This window comes from Seriola lalandi, unplaced genomic scaffold (genome assembly GCF_002814215.2).
Source record: "Seriola lalandi dorsalis isolate HSWRI2012SDOR001 ecotype SW California unplaced genomic scaffold, Sedor1 jcf7180002054972, whole genome shotgun sequence".
NCBI lineage: Eukaryota > Metazoa > Chordata > Actinopteri > Carangiformes > Carangidae > Seriola > Seriola lalandi.
Window position 1 is genome coordinate 3,408,183 of NW_019525660.1, and position 25,387 is coordinate 3,433,569.

At 42.4% G+C, this 25,387-nt stretch overlaps 1 protein-coding gene across 4 annotated transcripts in view; it reads left to right on the top strand.

Moving 5' to 3' along the window:
• elf1 (E74-like ETS transcription factor 1) overlaps positions 1-25,381 on the top strand; it is a 36,878-nt gene extending 11,497 nt beyond the window's left edge. For 2 of the 4 annotated variants that reach the window (XM_023398177.2, XM_023398176.2), the window contains exons 2-10: positions 16,223-16,570; positions 17,016-17,072; positions 20,292-20,466; positions 21,182-21,286; positions 21,436-21,597; positions 21,726-21,809; positions 22,498-22,690; positions 22,905-23,264; positions 24,228-25,381. In XM_023398177.2, coding sequence (XP_023253945.1) covers positions 16,499-16,570; positions 17,016-17,072; positions 20,292-20,466; positions 21,182-21,286; positions 21,436-21,597; positions 21,726-21,809; positions 22,498-22,690; positions 22,905-23,264; positions 24,228-25,041 — 2,022 coding nt within the window. In that variant the 5' untranslated portion in view covers positions 16,223-16,498 and the 3' untranslated portion in view covers positions 25,042-25,381. Of the gene's footprint in view, positions 1-11,926; positions 11,947-16,222; positions 16,571-17,015; positions 17,073-20,291; positions 20,467-21,181; positions 21,287-21,435; positions 21,598-21,725; positions 21,810-22,497; positions 22,691-22,904; positions 23,265-24,227 lie in introns of those variants that run through there. The other 2 variants (XM_087171708.1, XM_023398178.2) reach the window with 2 other exon arrangements.
• The last annotated feature ends 6 nt before the right edge of the window (positions 25,382-25,387 follow it).

Here is a 25,387-nt window from a genome sequence, read left to right on the forward strand (position 1 = left end):
GCTGAGATGTCTGCTTTTCTTTTATTGCAATATTGAATTATTGCCTTATATGGTGTGTTAAAGCAAGGGCGGGAACAGTGTTTTGCAACCCCCTTGACCAAGCCCACATGTATTTTTCTTGGTGTAGTAATCAGTAAATAGACATCATGTCAGTTTTGATTCATGATTCCTTTTCAGACTAGAAATCTTGTAATGTAGAGGCCCAGAAGGCCTTCATTTCAATTCACTGGGAAGTTTGAACACCGGATTTGGCTTCCTCTTTCATGCCTGTGTAAGCTGACCTTCTCTAACGTCTACTTTCCCCCCCATCGACCGGTTAAATGATTCTTCTCAATGCTGCTCAGTACGTGTTTCTAAAAGTTGCTCAGTGCAGCAGAGATAAAAGCACACTTCCTGTTTCATCAGAAATCTACCCTGAACTTTGTTGGCCACAGAAGACATGTGCACATACTGTTTCACAGAATGAACAGGAGGATAGTTTAAGCAACATTTACATTTCACACCCATGCTGCCTCAGCATACACCACAGAGCTTTTTTAGATATCCTAGAAAAGCCCTGAACCAGTGCAGGCTGCACATTTTCATCCAATTTTGGTCAGACTTTTTTATGCAGTTATATGCAAAATACCTAAGCCTGTGATTGTTTCATCGGCTTGGCATTCAGAATTGATTTTGTTGATGTAATGTCTGACGTAATTTTCAGTTGGGGCCTAAGAGAAAGCAACTGAGAACAGATTATTTCAGAGATAGCAAATAGATATCTCTACAGTAAACCTGATCAGTTACTGAACTATTATTAGGTGTGGATCAATCGACCTTGCACTGGAAGAGCAAATTAATTGTCTTTCTGTATTTGTATTTAACACCTGCTGTAGCGTCAGCACATGACTTAGTGAGTGAATGGCTCTGTTGCGTTGAGTTTAGGTTTGACCAAACTTTTTCATTGCGCTTTATGCCCACCCTGATTTGGATTGTAAATGAGGCCTTGATGCCTCAGAGGATGGACTCATATAGTAGCTTCTGTTTACTGAAGCCCTGTGTGTGTCTCATTCAGAGAACATAGAGGCTGGTGTGGAGAAGAGGGGGGGGGGTGGGCTGGACAGTAGTGTCAGGTTGGCTCCTCTTTCAATACAAAGTCAACAAGTCTTAACCTGTAATTAGATCATTAGGCTTGGGCAAGGTGACTGAGGCATTGCAATGAGAAGGAGTAGGAGGCGAGGTGGAGTTTATTACTAGAGCGCCAGCGTGCCGAGATATGTAAAAATGGATGATTTATTCATTTTCATATTACAGAGTCAACTTTGTATGGTCAGGTACAAACACTTTTGCCTGGAATGGAATAAACGCGGAGGCAGCTTCAGTTTCACGTGGTCAGATACAAACTGTTCATTATCACAAAAAGGATCAAAAGTATTTCTTTCTTTCTATACATATCTACATATCTGTTGGCAGCAACAATGCAAATATGGTGCATTTGTGCAGACTTACTATTTTACTGATAGACAGACAGTGGCATAAACAAGCTTTAACTCACCATGCTTGGACTTAATATGAAAACCAAGTGGGGAAATAGTTTTATTTTCAGTTAGAACTGATATTTTGTTGGAATAATTATTTCTTTCTCTTTAAGCAGATTTTTGTGAACAAATGAAATATCAGCTTGATCATTCACCATTTCTGATTAATGGTCCCATTTATTGAAAGGGATGCGGGAAACCAATTGACTCATAGTGAATAAGTAGATAAACATCTTGTTTGCCCACGGTCGTTATCTTTTAATACACCTGGCTGGAAAATGTTAATATGAGAAAGCAGAGTTAGAGCTTCTGTCCTGTTTTGATGGTTTTCTTGGCTGTATTATATTACTCATGGATGGATGGATTTGCATCATGTTTCCATGTCAGTTTCTCCATTTCTTCTTTGCCATTTTAATTTCCATAGCACTCTCTATTTCTGGAGTGGATGGAGGCTTAAAGGTTGGAGAAGTACGCTTGTGACGGGAAGTCTGAGCTCCTGTGACCAGCTGGGAAAATCTGGGTGGGGAAAGTTAATGTGTAACACTCTCCTCCGTCTTAACGGCTACCGTCGCACTGCACTGTATCTCCAGGTGCTCCAAGACATAGCTTTACTCAGCAGGTCAAAGCCACTTGGGTATCTGTGTCCATGTGCTGCAGGTACACTCAGGAAAACCCTCCCTTGATAAATAAAGTTAAATAGATTGAGCAACTGTCTCCGTATGTTGCAACTGTCTCATACTCGGAGCGTGCTGGGACTGGCAGCCTCTTGTTCTGGAGTACATGTCGAATCAGTGATGTGATCATCATATCTGAGTCCAAAAAAACATAGTGTGAAGTCTTTCTCTGTCCAGACAACTTTCATTTTATCCCTGAAAAATGTTTCTTGATTAGTATCAGAAAAGCAGTGATCATGCTTCTTTCTTCTTGACTCTTTTTCTTCAGATTTATTTCCTGAGAACTGAAAAGGATGTGATGTAATACAGGGGTTTTCAGTCAATATAACCACCCCCCTGTTCCAACTCTGGATGGCTTACGTCTTGTCAGTGATTTTTATTTTAATGCACAGTGCAGTGACAAAACTTTGAGTGCACTCTACACCATGTAACTCAAAAAATTTCACATCTTTCATTTTGATAAAAACTCTGCCGCATATTTACATTCTATTTTATAACATGAACAAACCTTAAAACCACCAGAAACTGTCAAAGTTGTGAAGTCCCAGCCCGTACTGGTTGAGACTCCAGAGTTGGGCCGGTGTATGTGAGTCATAACAGCCAAGAGCGTCATGTTTTCAGATACAGAGAGAGAGAGAGAGAGAGAGAGAGAGAAAGAAAGAAAGTGTGTGTGTGTGAGGGAGAGAGCGAGATGATATGTGGAATATCAGGTCACACCTTTTGATAACACTCCTGGTTATGCAATGTACCATGCTGGTCAGGGCGCAGATTCTGTCTGTTGTTAACATGGCTGCAAATAGGTTCACTTATCACATGTTCAACACAGTGTATCAGGCTCAGTGGTGGAAAGTAACCAAACATTTATCCAACCGCTGTACCTAGGTACAATTTTGAGGTACTTTACTAAGGTTGTTGCACTTTATGCTGCTCTATACCTCTACCCCACTACATTACAGAGGGAAATATTGGATCTATAAATATATAAATATTGGCTGCACCACAAGTATGTGACATCTGCACAGATATTTTTCAGATTAGGGCTTTGCATACAAAACGATAAACAGTAATGACTTTTGAGAGTTGTTAAAATTAGCTACATGTTGACCAGTTACAACATTAAAATGTTAATGCTCCAGTAATAATAAGCTAATAACATAATATATAATACAACAGCACTGAAAAGGGTTACTCTGCTGCCGAATGAGTACTTTAGAAACATTTTGAATGAAGGCTGTTTCCGTGTAGTGAAGTATTTTTACACTGTGGCTCTAATGCTTCTACTCAAATAAAGGATCTGAGTCCTTCTTCCACCACTGATCATACTGGATTTACAATTAAAAGTGGATGCAAAGTGCTTCCCATAAATTTCTAAATAAAAATGACTCTGCTTGTTAGTGGATACTGTAAAACTCAAGCAAGAAACCATGAAAGATACTTAAATCATGATTTATTGTAATGACCAAACAGTGTTTTGAGACTGTGGCTGCAGTTCATGCAACTAACTTTAAAGTTTATTATTATACTGAAGTATTTTCTCAAGTGAATAACTTTACCATGGAAATGTTGATAATTAATGTATGTTGATAAAAGTTTATCTGTCATAAAAGCTGCTCAATGAGCTTGTGTGGGTGGAGGCAGGTTTGATGTGCAAGTGTATTTCGCTCTAGATAAAAGCAGCATGCAGAGCCTCATAAGAATTTCCATTCCTTGCTTCTGTTGAGCTGTGCTCTCTTTTTGAAGCACGGTCATCTGTGACTGTGTAATGTGTAAATACAGGAATATGATACATGTATGACTTTCTTAACTGCCAGTTGACAGCTATAAACTGTGAGCACTGTATAATGCAGTGGCCTGAAAACATACTCACAGAGCGGTGTTTTTCTTTCCAATTATACGGGTTCCACCCTGCGTGAGGGTTCCATCATGCACAAAATAAGCTCTCAATTGTGAGATGGATGTGAACGTAAAACTGACATCCTCAGTGAAATAAGTTTGAGCTGGTGTCTCCTGCCAACTACTTCACACTCCCTCATGCTAATTTAAACATCGTGTTGGCTTTAGTGCAGTATCACTTGGTACAAAGAGGTATTCTGACCCAGGCACAGAGAGAAATTGATTTCCCACATGGTTTTCAGAGGCTTTGGTCCCAGACACCCAGCTGCAGTGGTGTCTGTGTCTGGAAGCTTCAGCAGCAGGCTGTCATATGGAAAACTGGCCATGCCCATAATGACTCCAGCATTCAAATAATCTGCTGAACTCCTGTCTCAGTGGAAAGGTCTTGGTTGTGCAGGCCAGAAAGTTTATTTATTTCTTCAATTATTTATTTTTGCTTTGAAACCTTGCCTGCTTTTCCTTTTTATGCTTTGCTTTCATATCATTCAAATGTCACTTTTTTTCCTTTCATCACCTTCTCCTGCGTGTTTGTGAAATACTTAAATTGAGCCTCAAAGTGCCACATTTACAAGGACGATGGGGCCCCTTTTTCATGAAAAGTTGTCATGAAATGTGGCTTGTATGGTGAATACACAAGTTGGTGAACCACAAGTTTGACATATGAAGAGCACAACATACTCCACTAACGCTCGCCCTGCCCCTGTTTTAACTTTATCTCTTGCTTGTAGTTTTAGCTCTGAATTCTCGCTTTCATTTATAGCCTTTGACATCAGTGCACAGAGCTACATGCAGAACTGACTGATTTTGGGGGAAAGTAACTCGACAGTGACAATTTAATTTCTGTCACCAGATGCAATAGTTTTACATTTTTGGAAATATGTTTATTTGCTTTCTTGCAGAGATTTAGATGGGAAGATTGAAAGCACTCATATCTATTTGTTAAATATAAAGCTATAGCCAGCAGCCAGTTAGCATAGCTTAGCATTAAGAGTGGAATGAGCTTTTGAAGTGCTAATAGGCAGACTAGTCTTTACGCTAAGATAAGCTAAATGTCTGTTTTTAGATAGCTACCACAAAGACATGACAGTGATAGCAATCTTTTCACCTACCTCTTCGTGAGAAAGCAAATGTTAAACTTTTGCTGCTTCATTCACTTCAACTTAATTGTACTATCATGTCACTACTGTTAAAATCTGAACTCATGTTTCTGGGGCTGTTGGCAGCAACACTTTCCAGGTTGTCAGTGAGTCCTTGCTTGTACAAAGATGCGTAATGTATTTGGTTAAACACATGGCTACTTACTTTAATCCTGTCATGTCTTAACTAGATGTTTACTTTAATTTAAAAGGATTAAAAATGTGATTCTCAGCATAGTCAAAGATGAAATTAAGTCATTACTGTACATTGCAGTGACTTGTATTCATCCAACGTTATTGTAGGATCAGCAGGATGTGCCTACATGCATTTCTTTCTCTTTCTCTATAAGCTTTTTAATTGGCCCATGTGTAGGTAGTTGAGGTTACACTCCCCTAAGGGGTAAAGTGGGTGGATTAACTACCGAATTCCACCATCGGTGCTATAGTGAGCATGTGTACTTTTATTCAATGAATTGCTTTGATTTCATACAGTTCGCTCCACAGTCAGAGGTCGTCTGTTTATGCTTGTCGTGGCTTGGTCTTCAACATGTGTCCTCGCAAACAGACTGGGCCTTGGCTGAGCTGAATGAGGCCCACCTGCTCTCTCTGTCTTGTACCGTAGAGCCACTTTACAAGCCCTCTCCCTCTGCTTGTTCCTAAGCAACAGCCACTCCTTGTTTACCTTTGCGTTTTTGCATTGTGATTCTTGTCAGAACAACATAAAGCCAGCCCCTCGGGAGGCTGATTGTCAGGCCTCTTTATTCAAAGCAGTGCTGAAGCAAAGGTTACTGTGTCATGGATTTCTGTATCTTCCTGAAGGAGCGATAAACTTAGCGCCATTTTAATTAAACTTATATGCTCATCTTCTACTTCCCAAATATAATTATTACCGATCTCTAATGGTTAAACAATAACACCGTGTAATTATTTAGTTATATAACCAGGTAGTTTATTGTCCTCATCTCCTGCACTCCTGCTGCGCCTTCCTCGTCGCCTGACTATCATAAACGAGTGTATTTCATAAAGCCTCCTCAAATATTGACAAGGCGGGACAGGCTGTCCTTTTTCTTCCTGCACGGAGCTCAAACACTTCTTCAAATAGGTGAAATGAACATTTGATTGATGTTAGCAGCAGCTGAAATACATGAACTGAGTTTAATATGTTGGTATTAGTACAGTAATCCCACTTTTTACATTATTAGTGCAGTTGAGACATAGTTACAGCACAACATGTCAAGATGACAACATCGAGTGACTGAAGCACGAGTAATGTTGTAATACCTAGAGCATGCAGTTCAAACATTTGTCATGACTTAAGGAGTTGTATTCTAGGTGTGGGAGCTTAGTCAACCAGCAACAGTTTTTCCCCTTCACCTTATTTTGAAGTATTCACCTGACATCAGGAAACGCAATGACTCAGCACTTCTGTCCTGAGATCCAGGAGTGGGGCACACGTTTACTTGCTTCGAGATTAGATAGAGACATTGGCCAGTGATACTTAATACCACACTGACCCAGTATCCAATTGTGTGAAATCAGATAAGCTCTCTTGAAGGGGCTAAGCTTTCTCAGTGTGAGTGGTCCTGTCTGTGAGGCTTTACGGGGGATCAGATGAGAAGAGCTGATTTAGTTGTTATTAGCTGTTAAACCGAAGCTTGATCTGCAGAAATCTTGAAAACAGCTTTGCTAAAGCTGCAAATTAACATGTTTCATGGTGTTTTAACCTTTCCAGCAGAGGGAATATTAGCATACATAACAAATAGAAGTATAGAGATTTTCAATTTCTCTGTCTCTTTTTTGCTTCTGTTTCAGAAAACGGTTTTTGATAGTGGATTTAAAGGAATAGTTTGACATTTTGGAAAATAAACTTTTCTTTTCCAGCTATCTTGCCAAGAAAAGTTAGATGAGAGGATCAATACCACTCTAGGGCCTGTACTGTAAATATGAAGTTACAGCAAGGAGACGCTTAGTTTAGCATAAAGACGGGGAACAGCTACCCTGGCTCTGCCTACATATATCTGCCTACAGGCAGCATTTTTTCTGTTGTTTCGTTTGCTTAATTTATACAAAACTGAAGTGTAAGATCGACAGGTTCCAGGCTTAGAGGGGGGGATAGGCGTTTTTGGTTAGCTTTGAACAGCGCTATTTCCTGTCATTATGCTAAGGTGGCAGCTGCTTGCAGCAAATGTGCCGTTCGTACGTGAGAGTGGAATCAAATCGATCCTCTCATCTAACTGCAGAAAAAAGCAGAGCAGCGTTTCCCAAAATGTTGAACTATTCCTTTAAGAAAATCTTGATCCCATATTGTATGACAAGCCAGAGAAAAATTAGATTATTTCATCTCTCTTTGATTCCGTTCCCTCTCAAGGCGTGTTGTCTGTTACATATTGCTGCATACCTGACTAAGGGTGGACACATCAGCCTGCTTGCGTCCAGACCTGTTTGGTATGCAGTCTCCTCTGCAACAGCCGGGTCCCCTGTTCCCAGCCTTGACTCAGGCTTGGAGCCCTGAGATGCCAGTGCTCTATCTGAACATGTACCTAGTAATATGGTGCAAGGCTGCTGTGGAAAGTATCTTGGCAAGGTTCATACAAATATAAGCTCCAGGTGGTATTTCTCCCTTCAAGAAAATTAGTTGTGTGAAGTTAAATAAGGTGATGGCTGTTATCATCAGTGAAATTGTCACGCTGGTTTATAGTTTAAGAAAGAATTAGGAATGCTGTCCTTCACCTTGTTTTTATTTCAGCTTGGTTGAGAGTATGCTGCTGGTATTTTTCTGGGTATGATGTCCTCTCTTGCTGCTGGCAATATACCTGTGCTGTGACATGTTAGTATTGGTATGAATGTAAACACATCAGAGATGGGCGTGTGAATAAGTGCAGCGCAGTAATGATGTTTTTAGAAACACTTCAGGACTTGAATTTCTCCTTGGTTATTATGTTTTTAGTTTAGATTTAGATAAATTGTTCTTATTTTGTCTTTCACAGACTGTCTTCTGTACATATCTAATGCCTTTAGGCCGCTCAGTTACTGTATAAAAAGGAGAGAATTTAGCTTTTCCAGTCTAGTCATGCATTAAATTGCTCGCACACAGCAGCCGAGACAACAGCAGACTCAGGATGAAGCATTTCAAATATGTCTGCAATAAAGGAATCAGCAGGGCAGTTTGAGGCAACTGACACACATGCACAGACTTGCATGTTTTTTGTTCTTAGCTTTTGTGTTTTTTACTTAGAATTACTGTAATTTTGAAATTGAAGAAATGGTCTAATTGAGCTGAGACATCAGAGAGGATGTAGTGAGCAGTAATAGCTACTATTACCTGTCAGATTCAGATTCTTTTTAACCTAGTTAATTTAAGCTAGTTCATTTAGGAGGAAAGTGGACATGGTCCTGGTGCTGGTACTGTATGATAAATAAGTAGTACCCATAAAGAGGGCCAGCAGCTGATACTGTTGCTGATTGACCACATGTTTTATGATGAGAAGTGTCCATTCAAAAGCAGGTTCTAATATGACCAAATATACAAATTACATCTATAAGTAAAAATGGACGCTCAAAATATTTAGTACTGTTCTTCAAATGTATCACCTGTAACAGTTCTGACACACACACAAACACACAAACCCGATAAATAGCATTGTGTGATGTAGCGTTGCGTCTTTCTATGTTAAAATATGCATTCGCACATCTTATTTTGCAGAAAACATTGTCATTTTTTTCAGCAGCTAGGTCAGTGCTTTGACCTTTGATAGACAGGCCCGGCTAAAAAATTATAATCACTTTCATTTTGATCACTTCTTTTGTGAAAATACCTGGATTTGCCAAACTCCAACAAACAAATCTCATATCTGACTTTTAATCTGTCTTCTTTTTTTATTGGCAATGAGTAAAGTAGAAAACATTGAGGTGGCGGGATTCTCACTGTTTCTTTCACTGTCAAACATTGATGGTGTTAGAGCTTAGATCCGGCTTCAGACTAACCTCAACAGCACTGTTGTTTTGAGATTCTGTTGCCTTGAGTTCTTTACAAACATGACATTTTCCATCACCATTGATGCACCTTGCCAGACCAGTGTTAGTCTTCATCTTACTGACAATGTCCAGATGCTTTAATCAAATCATGCAGGCTTTTGCGCCATCAGAACAGCACACAGCAGATCAAACTGTGATGTTTGAGGTTGCAAATGTCTTTTCTAAAACTTTGCTGCAATTTCCTGTCCTGTTTTCACAACTTCAATGGTTCTTCCTATCTGTGACATGTGGCCTGTTGCCACATAATAGAAATAGGCGGCTGGCAGCAGTTTTAATGCATCTGTTAAGTTAAAACATGCTTCTCTGACACAAAACCCAATTTTGGATTCATTGTGCGTCGGGTAAGGCGGCAATAATGGAGCCAACTTGACACTTGTTTAGTTTTGAAGGATTTATTGTGATTTGGATTTGTATGGGTCCATCTCCAGGCTTATGATTTCTTCATATTAACTAGAAGCAGAAGTTAATTCAGCAGATAAAATTTCTTTATATAGTTAATGAATGTGCTTCAGGGCAGTTATTCTTAGTGGCTCATAAAAAGTTTGCGGGGTGCTCTAGTTGCTCAGACAGCTCATTTGTGTACTGATATAATTTTCTCTGCGATCTGACCTATAAGTGAACACTGTGTGACAGGAACTTTGATGTGCATTCTGAGAATTTAGGGCCAAGCTAGGGATGTTTGTGAGTGTGTATGTGTGTGTGTGAGTGGAGGGATGGTGGCGGGTTAGTAATGCTGTCTGTGTTTGCAGGCCTTGTGTCAGCATTGTAGGGAAGAGATGTCTGCAAGTGGCAGGTGGGGATTTGAGAGTGATGTTGTGATCCTCCTAATTTCACCATCACTGTCGTTAAACGGTGTAGCAGGCTTGAAGATGCCAGAAGCCAAGATAATACAATGGTGTCTATGATTTAATCTATCTAACAGTGTACTGAAAGGCCTTATCAGTTTGCTTTTCTAATTAATTATAATCATGGGTCTCTGTGCTGAAAAGAGTTTTGCATGCGAAACATGTTTTCCGGTGAGTGTACCAAGTGAAACACTGTTAATGTACAATTCTATGTTAATATACAAGACTCAGTCATTGTCTCAAAACCGTCCAATTGAAAGCCAATCGTTTTTGTCTTTTTACGTCACCGGTGGAGATATTTGTAGTCACTATGCTACTCATGGAGGAAACACTGTCTCTATCACAAGAGTCACATCTACGAGAGTAACAGCATGTTGTTTGAGAAGGAAGGAGGGGGAGTTGAGAACTTTCCGCTCTTACACAGAGGAAGAAATTTTCTTCTGAATGTGGTTTAACAGACAGGAAGCAGCAGAAGCCACTGCTCAGTGATGCTGTGCCTATGAGTGCAAGATTCACAGGTCATTTTGTGGGTGTTTTTTCTACCCAGTTTTAAAACATGTCACACCGCTATTTCTGGCTGTCATTATTTCTCTTTCTCCTGTACAAGAAAGTCCAGTACATTGTGATGAAGGGCATGTTTGAGTATATATACATATAGGGCAGAAAACAGCCTGTAACATCTCAGATATGTCTCTCTTCCATATTTGAGTGAAAACTGACCAAAAAAGAAGTGGAATCTGGTCTCTGAGGACATTTGTGAACTTGTAACTCTGGGGACATTACTGCACTTTCATCCGAGATCTCAAGACCATATTATCCTACTAAAGCTACTGTCTAATCTTCAAGATAATGCCAAATGGTGTACCTAATAGAGTGTTGGTTGGCACAAACAACTGTTGTCACAGGAAGGCACGGGTCCTTCTCCCACAGCCTGAAGCCTGAGTGGAAAAGTACAAGGTTTGCAGGAGATGAGATTAAATTCCATTCTCTTTCTGAAAGCCTATGCTCGAGGTGACGTTTTTTTTTTTTTTCCTCTTTCTTCTTCAGTCTTCATTTGGCCCTGGCACGGCAGAGTCAAATGCCTCCTAGTGTAAGACAGACACAGTGGGTGCTGGCTCGGACGCAGTGCCCTCTTGTCTGTGTTTCTGATGCCTTGTGTTCTGCAGCTGCACGCTGTTAAGCAGCGTCTGTGCCTGCCTCTGTGCCTGTTTCTGCCATTTTATCGCCACACGCATGGTGTGGCCTCAGGATTGCACTGAAAGCAGTCCTTTATTCACTTCAATAAAGTTGAGTTGCAGTTTGAAACATGGTGAGACATGCTGTATTGTGCAATGCTGGGTGGTGAGTAAAATGTAGGATGCCCAGAAAATGCTGTATACAAAACAGTTTTGGTGCTGCTGACAGTGCTGTAGCAGTGGTGAAAAACAGCTCTGTGCGTGTTTTGTCTGGTGTTGGTACAACTCCTAATAATTCAGTCAACACTGCCTACAATGTTTTGTCTTATCTCAAAATGCAGAATATACAGAGTATGTTGTTTTCTGTTTCTCTGGTCAAAGCCGTGTTTTTACTCAGCTGAAATGGTTGTTTGAGAAATTTTCCATGATGCTAAAAATGCTATTGTTACATGCTGGTGCGTAGTTTAAGGACATCTGGGTAAAACATGCTGAAAATGGGAACTGCTGTCCAGAAATGATGACCAGGATGGTGTGATGCTTACACGGGCTATCGGAGGGCTTCAGGAATGAGCTTGAGCCTCATATCACTGAGTCATTTCCTTTACAGGAACCAGGAGGATCCTGCAAAAACAGCATGTCTGTGCTGACAACCATTCAATAACATGGCAGTGGTAAGCCCACACATTTTCTGCCATCTTGCACATTGGTGTTTCTCTGCACAGCTGAACTGGGAAAACTAAACCTTTGTAGGACTCATGTAAGGCTGAGATTTCTTCCTGTTGCTACTGAAATGTGTCTCAGAACAAAATCACGGCTTCTGTCAGTTTTGAAACCTTCCGGGAAGACTCTTGATTCATGTCCATTTCAGTTTTTACCAGTCAGATCTGCACCGTCTCTACCTTTTTAGTCGGGGAAAAAACATTTCAAATACCAAGAATACCAGCCTCTCTTGTCTGTGACAGCAGCCATCCATATGTCCTGTGCCGTCGAATCACAGGCCTCCCAGTACACTGCTGAACAATAATGTCACCTGCGGGAATCTGCATATTTGTAACCTGAGCTGAAAATGGCTGATAAGTAAAGTTTGCCCTGGTCCTTTTCTTGCATCAATGTTTGCACTCACCACATGCAGGGTGAGTCATTGCATAGTCATTCAATTGGCTTAAATTACCTCCTTTCATGGTCAACAATGAGCTCAGCTGAAGAGACTAAAGCGGGGGAAGTAGGGCCTTCTGGGAATGCTCCATTTGTTCATGAATCCTGACTCTAATTGGTTGTTATTGCGACTGGCAGTCACCATGCTGTAGGGGTGGAGTAGGCCAATGTTTGCTTCATACTCCTCCTCAGTCTGCTGCACAACAGGCTGCCATATATAACAGACAGTCGTAATTGCCGCAGGAGAGGAGATTGATTAAAAAAGACATCAGCATGATCACATGACGACGGGGCCAGGATGGAGGCGCACTATCAGCTGACTGTAGTAATGATAATCTTTAAATTATTATGTTAAACAATAATGAAAATAATTGGTGGTTGACGCTGTACATAATGTCAGACATTAGGAACAGATGCTTATCACAAAGAGTCAGCTACCAACTGTTAAGTCAAATGGATTCAGTTTATTATAAAGAGTCAGAAAAGGAACTTTAAATCCTCGCATCTCACGGGATGGTTTGAGGTTTTAACGTCTTTCAGCTCATTGTTTTGGTTTTACGACCCAAAAACTGTTTTCCCTCTAAAAACTGATTGTACACTACCTGCTCGCCACCAAGTACATGACAAACACAGTTAACAACTAGCTCGTGAACATAGTGGAGCATTTAGGAGCAAAATGCTGATGCTCAGTGTCTGCTGGATGTGTAAAAAGGAGACTGTTCACCATAACAACCGAGGTGATAAACTTTAAGTACAGCTTGTTCCTCTGCCCTCAACGGGCCCCCCAAAAAAACAAGCAACAAACAAACAAAGCAAATGATTAATGTGTTATTAGAATAGTTATTTAATGATATGTCTATTAAGTAATTATCTAATTGTTTCAGCAGGTTTTTTTAATGGCATTTTACCTTCATTAAGTTTTTACTAGCAGGAATTACAAGGGGAGACAGAGAAAGGGGGATGACATGCAGCACATGTGTTTGGTTGGATTTAAATACTGGACACCAGAGTTACACAGTTCGTGCTGCAGACCTCAGCAGGATGCCCCGCCTGGTAACCACACTAAAATACTGAAGTCTGTCAAAAGAAGGCCCCACCCAGAGCGAGTCACAGGCAGTCTATTTGCTCTTTGGACTATTACGCATTGACTAACATCCCAGTGAAATCCCTCCCTTCGCTGTTCTCCTCCTCTTCTCCTCTTCATGACGTAGTAAGTGCAGTTACAACCCTGCCCCTGTGCTGGGACAAGGCAGCTGTTGTCATGTGCTTGGGGATAATGTGCAGACTGTGTCTGACTAATGGCTGGCTCTCTTGTATCCCTGTCTGCTGTTAGCACCATGCCAACTGGGCCATCCCGATCAATGAAGCACTGACAGGAGGGATATACAAAATACACACATGCAAACACTGACACAGTCTGATACACTGGAGTATGAAGCAGACAACACACAAGACATGGGAAACGGAGAGTGAAAGAAATACTGTTTACTTCTATCTTGATTCAACATGATGATTTTAAGATTTGATAACAGTCTGCTCCATGTCATCTGATAACCCGTTAATTAAAATGTTGCTGTTTTTTTTTCATCGTTTACCCACAGTCAAGCCCGCAAGCGTTACGTTCACACCATCAGCCCCATAAATGTCTGTAACTCTAACACAAACTGTGACAGTTCAAAAGGGGAACTAAGATGCTCAATTACAGAGAGCGCCTGTTGGTTTAGTGATAGTATCTCCTCAGATCTGGGATGAGGCAGTGAGGCTGGGCAGGGCAATCGCAGAGTGATCCCATGTGATACAGACCGCTGCACATTTGCCTTATCCCACATGGGGTGTGTTGGTCCAGCTTCACAGAGGGCACACGAGGGCATCTGCTGCAAATATGTGAGTGTGGTCTATGGGGAATTATAAATGGATAAGGCACACATGTCAACCCACGTTTTTTTTTTTTTTTTTTTCTTTGCTACATGATTTATACATCTTCCTCCATTTGGAAGCCCCATACAGTATATCCCCTCTTTTCTGCTAGAGACTGGTAATGTCTTGTCACACTCTCATATGCCAAGAGGACCAGGGCACTCCAGACAGATGGCAGCAGCATCCAGCTCTGGCAGGAGTGGACATGGACCCTGCCCAGCAGAGACAGCAAGAGAGACTGACTGGAGTGAAACACTAGTCTCTTTTCTGTCTCCCAAACTGATGCTTTCCAGACCCCGGCCGCATGTTAATATTCTGTCTGGATGCTTAGCAGAAAGATAAACTAAATCGCAACATTTGTTTGGCCCATGTGTTCGTTTTCTATTACCTCTCCTCCTGTTACCCCCTGCCTTCTAAATACAATTTGGCCTGGTATGCAACTTTGTCAGTCACACAGGCATTTCAAAGCAAATAAGCTCCACCCTGCAGCACTGGAAAAAACAGGGATGGTGTGTGTGTGTGTGTGTGTGTGTGTGTGTGTGTGTGTGTGTGTGTGTGTGTGTGTGTGTGTGTGTTCTGGAGGGGGTGTACTAAACATTACCATCTCTAAATTCTCTACTCCTGCCAGCTCTTTGGTCTGTGGGAAAGATGGGGGTGGGGGGTGTGTGTGTTTGGCCCTGGGGTCTCTTGATCAACATCAGCCCCTCCCATCCTTAAGTCCCCAAACCTGCCTTTGGGTATCAGGTTGTTGGGACACACCTCCACACACACAAACTAACAAGCACACGACCTCCAGTTTTCTCTTCCCCCGCTGCCTGTGATGACAGTGACTCCCCGAGGGTCAGCACAGAGGGGCTTCCACAGCGTCATCAAACGAGTGATCTCTCACCTGTGTGTGTGTGTGTGTGTGTGTGTGTGTGTGTGTGTGTGTGTGTGTGTGTGTGTGTAGTTCTGTATAGAGGGAGGGTTTGTTCACACCCTCTCTGCCCCACCACCCCTTCATGTGATCATAATAGCCCGTCTCCTCATGATCTAGGGTGGTACGCTGAGGGGAGTCTGCTCTGAAATGAGAGGCGTTAGTGATTAAATCAGAATAAACTGTACTCTCCTGCTGATTACGCGCCAATATGTTGTTGTGCTTAGTTTATGGCTACACTGATTAATTGATCAGTGACAGAAAATTAACGGGCAACTATTGTAATAATTGATTTAAATTACATTTCAAGAAATAATGCCAAACAGCTGATGGTTCCAGCTTCTCAGATTTGACATTTTGCCGCTTTTCTTGGTCTTACATTATAGTAAGTAGTGATTTTGCAATTGTTTGTCAGGCAAAGAAGCGCATTGACAGATTAATCAATAATGAAAATAGTAGTGTGATGCAGCCCTAGATTATTTAGAAGATCTATCTGTTTCCCTGTCCATAGTTTCAGTTTTTAGGCCTCAGAGCCTAAAATGAGCAGACGGATGAGGACGACATCACATCTCGGATATTTAAGTTAGAATAGGTATTTATAGTAAACATAAGATAAAAATCTTTCTAATAGCTTTCTAAAACAATTACAACACATCACTGAGCATTAGGGAAACCTGTTTTTTTTTTCTTTGATCTTGCTTTGAGTTTATTAGAGGGCTTGTCAAGCAGGGAGGCAGGAATTAGTCAGTGTCATATGTGTTTGCTGCCTTAAGCCTCTATTATTATTTGTATGATGAGTTTAGGCCTCAGAAACACTTGTCATCTTTACTACTTTACTCCGTACTGTCTCTGCTCCCCCTGCCTCTCTTGTCTCTCAGTGAAAATAAACTTAGCCCCTATCTCTCTCTCTCTCTCTCTCTCTCTCTCTCTCTCTTTCTCTTTCTCTCTCTCTCTGCCAGGTGTAGATGCTCCAGGCGCAGCGGGACCCAGCCTCCGTGTCAGAGAGGGACGAGGCTGCTCCCACCTGGGCCACAGCACTCCTCTGAAACTCGGTTCGTGGTCTCTCTCTCAGAGCACTAACCGCCGCGGGTTCGAGAACAGGAGGAGGAGGACGACGACGACAGGGAAGCCATTTTGTGAGGCGAAGCTGAGTCGCTCTCTGTGCAGAGACAGAAGCCGGAGTAGTCACGGCCGAGATATTTCAGGCTGCTCCCTGCCCTCTGAACTCCACCGCCATGACGACTGCGGTGCAGCCCAGTGAGCTGGTGTTTGAATTCGCCAGCAATGGGATGGACGAAATCAATCAGGTATATATGACAGTGGAGAAGCCACAACTGAAACTTTTGAGGGGCTTGTAATCAATATTTTTTATTTGATCAAAAGACCTTTGGGCCATTTTAACCAGATGTACTGTATGTGATTTTGTTGATAAATGTAAGACAAACAAAACTTGTGTAAACAGCATGGTCACTGGGGCAGGAATAGCTGTGACTCAGGGCCTGTGATCTTCAACTCTGAGAACATGCTGGGGAACGAGGCAGGCGGAGGGGAGGATGGAGCAGAGAGGAGGTCTGGGAGGACGAGTGTGGGCTGTTGGGAACACAGACATGGAAAGGAAAAACCTGCAGCGAGGCTGGGGTGCGTGGGAGGGAAAGGGTGGGGCTTGGCCGTGAATGTGTTTATGACAGAAAGGTTACTGTGTGTGGATACGATGTGAACCTGTGCCTATGTGTCTTTTCATTGCCTGGTCAGGTGTGCAGTTATCTCATCCCCACACCCGTGTCTGAATCCTGTGGAGCAGGCTTGATTGTAAGTGTGGATGTATGTGTGTTTATGTGTACCGGTGTTTGTATGTGTGTATCTAGAGTGACGAGTTGTCACTGGATCCCTGAATAGCACCGGTTCAGGCCTAACCTGACAGACCAGTTACCAGGCTGCTTGAAAGGCATGGGATAATTCCACGAAAAGGTCTTGCATTGTTCAAGGGCTACGGTTTTGTTCCTTGCTGCACCCACTTAGCCTGTTATGCAAGCAGTATGCCCCTATTTACCAAGTCCTGAAAATACCCCTAAAAAGGAACAACACACTGTAATGCACTGTACTAATGTAGTGCCGCAGTGGCCATTTTGTTTCTTCTGGCTGTTGTAAAGATTTATTTAGGCTACAATAAAGCTGTTGGAGCTGAGTGAAATCATAGAGTAGGTTCTTTAATGATTAGCCTTGCTGTATTGGTTTTTAAGTCAATAAGTAGCTCCCTTGGGTGTATCATGTATTGACTGCAGGGTGATACTTAGCTTTGTTATTTTGTACACAATCTCTGATTCAACTACAGATAGCTCTGCAATTTGTTCTCTTAATTTGAAATAAAAAATAAAAGTTTCAAGCTACATAAACAAACGTATCTGGCTTTTAGGTAAAAAAAATAAAATAATGGCATCTTCACGCTGCAGGCAGAAATACTTTGTCAACTGTTGCTAATCTGAGGGTATTGTAAGTGTACAGACAGTTGGACTCCATTGTGGCTGAGCAGGTAAAGCAGAAGAGAGTAGGGTGTGGCGGTGGTGGTGGTGGTGGGGGGCAACCTGCACAGATGCTGTTGCTTTTAGAGGCAGAATGAGGAACTCAAAAATGCAAATCGACCTGATTCTTATCGCACTTGTTGTTTCCCTACTAGAAACACTATCCAAGTCAACAAAGAGGAAGAAGCTGTTAAAACCTTTATGATGTTGAATATTATTTGTCAGACTGTGTTACATGTCTCACGGTCCTCCCTGAGAGCCCCGCATTTTCACAATGTGACGCCTTTTAAACAACAAGTTTCTCTCCTCCGTAGTTCTTAATGCATCGCAACACGCTTTTCAAATTGTCAAATCAAAACTTGGTTTACATGACAACACAAGAATAGTCTAAAGGTGTTCCCAGCAAAAACAGGATCTGTAGAGACAGCCTCTCCAGACGTCTCTCGCTCTGTCAGCAAACTGTGTGGGACTCAGCGTTTCATGAGAGGGGGGAGGTGTCGTTTCGATGTTTCATGAGCTCAGCAGACCAACAGTCAAAATGCCACACAAGGACAGCAAACATCATTTAAGTTCAGGCGAGGAGATGTGGTAACCTCCCCGTCTAGCTATCTGATAATATGTCTACCAAAGACTCAGATTAATGGGAAACATTCAGTGTATATCAGTGAGACATTGATAGCGCCTGTAGTCAAAGCAAAACCATGGGTTTTTATTAGCCCCGGGAGGCCTCGTGGTTTCGCTGCCGAGATGACACAAGGTGTTTGTTGCTGATCCTCCAAATCTCGCTCTATACCCACAGACGCCTACACTACAGTACGTACAGAGCATATGTTCAACTAATGAACAGCTTTGGCTAATTACTGCCGGTGCTGCTTAGAAGGACTAACCGTTTAACACAATGTCCAAATAACGAGCCAGTCTGTTAGTCTGCTGGTTAAAGTGTAGCTGAAATGGGTGTGTATCTGGCTCTATTGCCCCCTCTTCTCACCCCCACGACTCAAGGCCCAGACACCTGGTATGCCTCGAGGTCCAAACCAACAATGGACACTTGTGCAAAGAGACAGATACGCCTTTATTCATGTTTCTCTTACTTCACCTTTTTGTCTTGTCTATTTCCCCCTTTAATCACACCATCACTGTAAGAATGTGCTTTTGTTCATCTACATTGTCTGGTTGGTTTAAATTTAGATAAAATACTGAATAACACAATCATCTATTTAAAGAGAAAAAACTGGTTGCTGGTTAACATTTTCTTTCTTTCTGCTTTTCAGTGTTTCAGTGTTTTGTACATGAGGGTGTTGTGACAAGTTCCAATGAAAAACAACAGTAAATCAAATTGTCTTGTTTTTTCAGATAGGTCTGTGCCTGGTGGCATTTTAAGTTGCTCTCTGATCACTCTGATGCACATTTAGAAACTCTGGTTTAGCCAAAGCAGTTTCATTAGCTGCTTGGCACCGACATGGTAAAAGAAATGATCTGTGCACAGTTTGTAGTGTAGTGTAGTCTGCTGCCATCTCCTGGTGGTCAGTTGACCCTGAGTGGTTTTGAATCAAACTGCAACCCGAGGTGACCTTTTCATTTAAAACTAAAATCATGATTATGGATTAAAAATGTAATTAAATTTGATGATTTCTGCATCAGATCCGCCTCTGCCTCCGATGCTGAATGTATTTTATACAAAGCGACAGCTCACTTAAGTCTACCAGAACCAGAAAAAACTCAAAATGAGAGCTTTAGAGGAACCGTATGACCCACTTATTCAAAGGACTGAGTTAGTCCCCATGTCCCTCACATTGACACGAACCAAGCACCCAGCGAGGACTCTTGACACGTGTGTGTTTGAGGAGCTCTCTGGTCTGTTGTGCCTCTTAGTTGTTCCTCCGTGGTTTGGACCAAACTCCCCCTGCTCCTTTTCTGCATCAGGCTGTGCCGTGCCTGAAATGAGACGGCAAGGTTGGAATTCCCAAAGCACGTTTAGGACATGATGAAGGGGGCGTTTGCCTGCAGTTCATGATTGATCCATTAACATTCATTTGGGCTTATATAATTTCTGAGCATAAGATTAACTTCTCAGGAGAAGTAGGCCAAATCAAACATCTGGTTCCTGTCTTCTTCAGCGGGTCCCTGTGGGCTGCTGCAACACCACAGAAATGAGCTTTCCTCCATGCTATGCGCCTCCATATTAGCTGAAATTGAGTATGAATCTACAATATTTTACAAGGCAATAAAAATAAGAGACCAGATCGGGTTATAACATTAATCTGATGTCATCTGTGGTATTTATATTGCATTTATGATGTGTAGTGGAGGAATTAATGGTGTTTTTATTGGATTTACACGTATGTATTCGCAAAGACCATCTGTCCCTTGCCTCCCAGTTGTAGCGCCGGTGTTGCGACATCTCATACCTTTCTCTATGTGTGTATCTTTGTGTGTGTGTGTGTGTGTGTGTGTGTGTGTGTGTGTGTGTGTGTGTGTGTGTGTGTGTGTGTGTCCTCTTTCCATTTAGCTGGACGACCCATCAGTATTCCCAGCGGTGATTGTTGAACAGGTGCCTGCAGCCGATCTGCTGCAGGTCTACTCAGGCCTGGAGTCGGATGAAGTGCCCAATGGCATCATGGTGGACACCACCCTCCACGTGGTGGAGGAGTCATCCATCTTGGTGGGAGGGGTGGACCTCTCAGGTAAAGATATCTTACTTTGCTATCTTATCTACCTTTCTTAAAAAAAAATCTGTTTACGTCTAAATTCACAGCTAAATCTATTTATTTTTTTAATTGTTAATGAAATAAATGTGAATCTCACCATATATATATATACTTTACCTGGACCTGGATCATCTTAGTCTTAAGATGGATCACAGAAACCGGGGCCCTGCTCCGCAATTTCCAAAACGTTTCAGGGAAAGAACAATGCAATTTGATACTAATTATCAGGAGTCAAAAACATTCTTCAATTATTTAATTACAGTTAATCACTAGCATAACCTAGAGAGTCTTTAATGAGTAAACAGTGGGTTACCTGAATATCCAAAAATGTGAAATTTGTCTACATGCAAGCAGATAATTCAGCATACATGAAGGACAACCTTTCCGATGATAAATGAATGAATAAGTATTTGTGTTTAAATGGAACTTTTCTTTGAAAGACATTCATATTTTCCTAAAATTACTATCAAATTACTTCGTTCTTTCTTGGAAACTTACAATATTTCCCTATTTTTTTTTTTTTGTACCATTAATTTTTTATAGATCTTGATGCCACCTTTAAAATTCTATTAATTCCTTCAGATATATCTGATGTATCTGATAAAGACACAGACAAACTGAAATACCACAATATATGAAAAAAGAATTTACCAGCAGGGACCTCATGAATTTGTCTTTGTCTGCTGCACAGAAACAACGGTCTCAGGTGCAGAGGACAGCATGGAGACAAACGAGGCTGCAGCAGCTCTTCTCAACATGGAGTCTCCAAACAACATTTTGGATGAGAAACGTATGAGTAAGTTCATTTGCATTGTTACGGTTTCAGAAATAGTGCAAAAATATTTCAGTTTTGATCCCACATTAATCATATCTGGAGCATTCGACTCGATCTTCGTGGTGTATTCATGGTTTGTCTGTGTTCCTGTTTGTCTTATTTACGTTCAGTTCACTCCTATGGCACTCTGCTGGAGTCAGACCTGACATATACCCCACTGAGGCCCGACCGGATGGACAACAGTGCCCTTGACGTGTCCCTAGATGAGGACACTTCATCCATGGATGAGATTCCCCAAAAAACTTCATTAAAACCTCAGAAAAAAAGCAAAGGTAACAGTGTGCTCGTCCTCCCTGTTACAACACAGCAATGATCTCCTGTGATAAAGTTTCAGTGTTGTAAGTAATTGGATGATTTCACTGTGACCTTTGAACATGCTACCCCTCAATTTGAATCATAGTCCGGAAGCCGCGGGCGGTGCGTCCCTGCTCCCCTATCACCACCCCTAACCTGCCACTCAGGAAGAAGACCAAAGAGGGCAAAGGTAAGCCTCACTAACTAGTCCGCTTCTCTGTAATGAGCCAATAAAAATCAAGGTCTCTCCCCCTCTTGTGTACGCTCTGTTTCCTCCTGTGGAGTGTGCAAACAGCAGTCCTCAACCCCTGCAGTCCGGCCGGGTTGAATCTGGCCGAGTTAATGGATGAGGGACTCTCAGAGTGCTGTGTTTCACAGGGAAACAGAAGTGATTGTAGGCTGGAGGGCACGCTGATGCTCCACTGATAGAGGCAGACTAGTGCTGCTTGATGTGAACCCTCATTGCACCATACAGTGTGACACAAAGAGGAGGGGGCTGGAGACGGCAGGTTCAGCTGCACACATATACATCACCCTGTCACCGTGTCTGGGATTCAAGTGACTGCTCGGAGCGATGCTGTTTTTAACCACTTCTGGCCACAGTATCTTGCAAATTAGAGTAATCTACTCCCAGGCTTGGTATAATTAATTCCCTTCCAAGGCACACATGCACACACACACAACAGTTACACAAGCCGTTTCTCCTGTAACCCTGTAGCTGCCATGTAATATTTTTAAGTAAAACTCTGAAAATTGCTATAAAAAATAAAAGGAAAGATAGATGTCTGTAGCACAGCTCTAAGGCCTCACCATGGATGTACGTTGTGCTTGAATGTAAAAAACATGACTTAATTTATCCCCCCTCCCTGAATTTGCAGGCAACACCATCTACCTGTGGGAATTCCTTCTGGCTTTACTGCAGGATAAAAACACCTGTCCCAAATACATCAAGTGGACACAGCGGGAGAAAGGCATCTTTAAGCTAGTGGACTCCAAAGCAGTTTCAAAGCTGTGGGGCAAACACAAGAACAAGCCTGACATGAACTATGAGACCATGGGAAGAGCTCTTAGGTAAGACGAACATACAGATGAGCACCATTTTCCAAAGCACCGTTGTCACGCACATTAGCTCCCATTTAGCTCTGAACCCTGCAGACATGATTCCACAGACATGTTCATAATAACACACCGGAGTGACGGTTTAAGATTTTATGAGGCTGTTAGATTTGAATGATGATCATGTCTATAACGTGTTAAACAGCTCCTTATCTGCTTTTTCCTCTAGGTACTATTATCAAAGAGGCATCCTGGCTAAAGTGGAGGGGCAGCGGCTGGTGTACCAGTTTAAGGAGATGCCACCTGATCTGGTTGTGATTGAGGATGAAGACACGAGCTCAGACGCCAACGCCGGCTACGGTAACCAGAGATCTACCAATGGGAGGTCTGTGGTCCGTGGAGGTTCCAAAGGGCACGGACGGGCTCATGGTCAGCACCAAGTCTCAGTGAAGCAGATGAAGAAGGAGCCTAATGATGAATGTCTATACCAGGAAGCTAATGGTGGACACGCCGCGCATCTCCTTCAGTCTGTTCATGTGTTGCACGCAAATCAAGTGTCAGGTGTCCAAGATCCAGCACAAGCTATGAGGTAAGAAGAACACAATACCCACTGTTTCCACACTGTAAATCATATTGAGAGTGACTGTAAGTTAAGTGAAGAATGCTTTCATTTCAGTTAGCTTAGCATACAGATTGTAAATAGGGGGAATCGGCTAGTCTGGCTCTGCTGTCATTGACAAAAAGGCTCTAGGAAGTTACTGTTCCCAGCCAAGAAATAGTTCCAGGAGTTTACACCTGATCAAACCCCAACATGTTGTTTTTACACTTCGGTTTTTGTACTAATTAAATTAAATGAAATATAACATGCTAATTGGAGAACGGACAGACACGAGAGCGGTATCAATCTCCTCATCTAACTCAGTGCAAGAAGGCAAATTAGCTTTTGTATTTCGCAAAATATCAAACTGTTCCTGTAAAGGATCCTTACCCAAAAGATTTGTGTTTGTTATGTCTTTATCTAAAGAAAAATTCATGTCAGTCAATGTATTGTGATCTGAATTTTCTAACGCTCGTGCATCAGTATGAACCTGTATCAGTATCAACAGGCTCTATTCCAAACCCACAGGATGTTTTGATAACAAAGCGTTGTTGTTTCACCAACCGTCGGAGATGTTTTTAGGCTGCAGTTTGTGTTGTTGTACGGATTTGCTTTCGATTCCATTGTTTGCTTTGTCCACTGCTTGTATTATTAATGTATTGTCAGTCATCTGGCTTTTTGTCTGAGCAGTTAAACATTGTCTGCAGTTAGGAATCAAGGAGAATAATGATTTCTGTGGTGCAGCTGACAATGCCATTTGTAATATTAATAAGGGCATTAGTTCTGCTGTTTAGGATCATAACTGTGCACCGGGTAACTCTCTCAACAGGGTTCCATTAAAAAATAATCCTTGTCTATATTTGCAAAGATGCAAGCTGAATATTCAGTTACAACAGCTCTGTCAGAGAAGACGAAGAAACACCAGCACATATTTAGTTCATTTTGTCTTTTCAGGACCATCACTGCTCCTGCGTCACTTCCTATGGTCCTGACATCTTCCGGCTCTCTTCAGTCTGTTCCCCTCACCACTGTTCTGGCCAACGGGGACTCCAACCACTCCCCCCCTCCCCAGGTTATTCTCCACACCATGCCCTCCACCACAGCAGGTGGTAAAGATGTGCTCACCATCCAAACGGCCTCTTTAGCAGGTGGAGCCAATAGCCTGCAGGATGGCCTCCCGCAGCAGCTCCTGGTCACCAGTCTGGGCTCCTCCACTGTCTCCTCCTCCACCACTTCCTCCTGCACTTCCCCTCCAGGAGTCATTAGTTCCACCGCTTCCAACCTCAACAGTCTCCCCCGCCTGGTCGCCATCAACACCACCTGCGGCCAGACCATGGTGGCACAGCAGCCCGGCACCGTAATTGCCACCGTGCTCAAATCCAGCGATCTCTCGGGGCTGCAGGTCAAAGAGGAGATGCTGGACCCCAGCTACTTCCAGTCGATGGTGAACGGTGATCCATCACTGACGGCACATACGTTTGAGAAGGAAGAGATGGAGGTAGGGGAGGCAGAGCTGCAGTATAGGACTGTGATTATTGATACCAGTCAAAGTCAGGGCCAGGAGCCTGCAAGTGAAACTATAATTAATGGACATTCCTCCCAGAGTAGCAGCCCTGGTGAGGGCCTGACTCCTGTGGAGGAACTGGAAGTGCGTGGGGAGATGTCCCTGCAGCCGGAGCAGGGAATCAAAGGCCTGCAGGAGCTGCCGCTGTCTGTCCAGCTGCCTGCAAACTTTATCCAGATAAAGACAGAGCCTGCAGAGGCCTAGACTCTCTTGCGCACAAGCTGAACCAAAAACAACAATTATATCCATTTTGCCCACAGACTTGATGTTTTCTTTTCTTACCACAGTGATCTGATCAGAAGCGAGGGATCTTGCAGCGTTATGCTCTTAAAGGTTGCTCAGGTCAGCCTCAGGATTTATTGTTTACTCACATATTTTGTGACCATGTGCCTAATTTTAAAAATCAAAGTTTAGTGTTGAGTTTTTTCTAAGAAACTTCAGATTAGAGATTATAATCTGTAGACATGAACCCCAACACACACAGATACAGATACACTTAAACAGAGACACGGAAATCGCTCACATTCACACAAACCCCCACCCCCCCCCA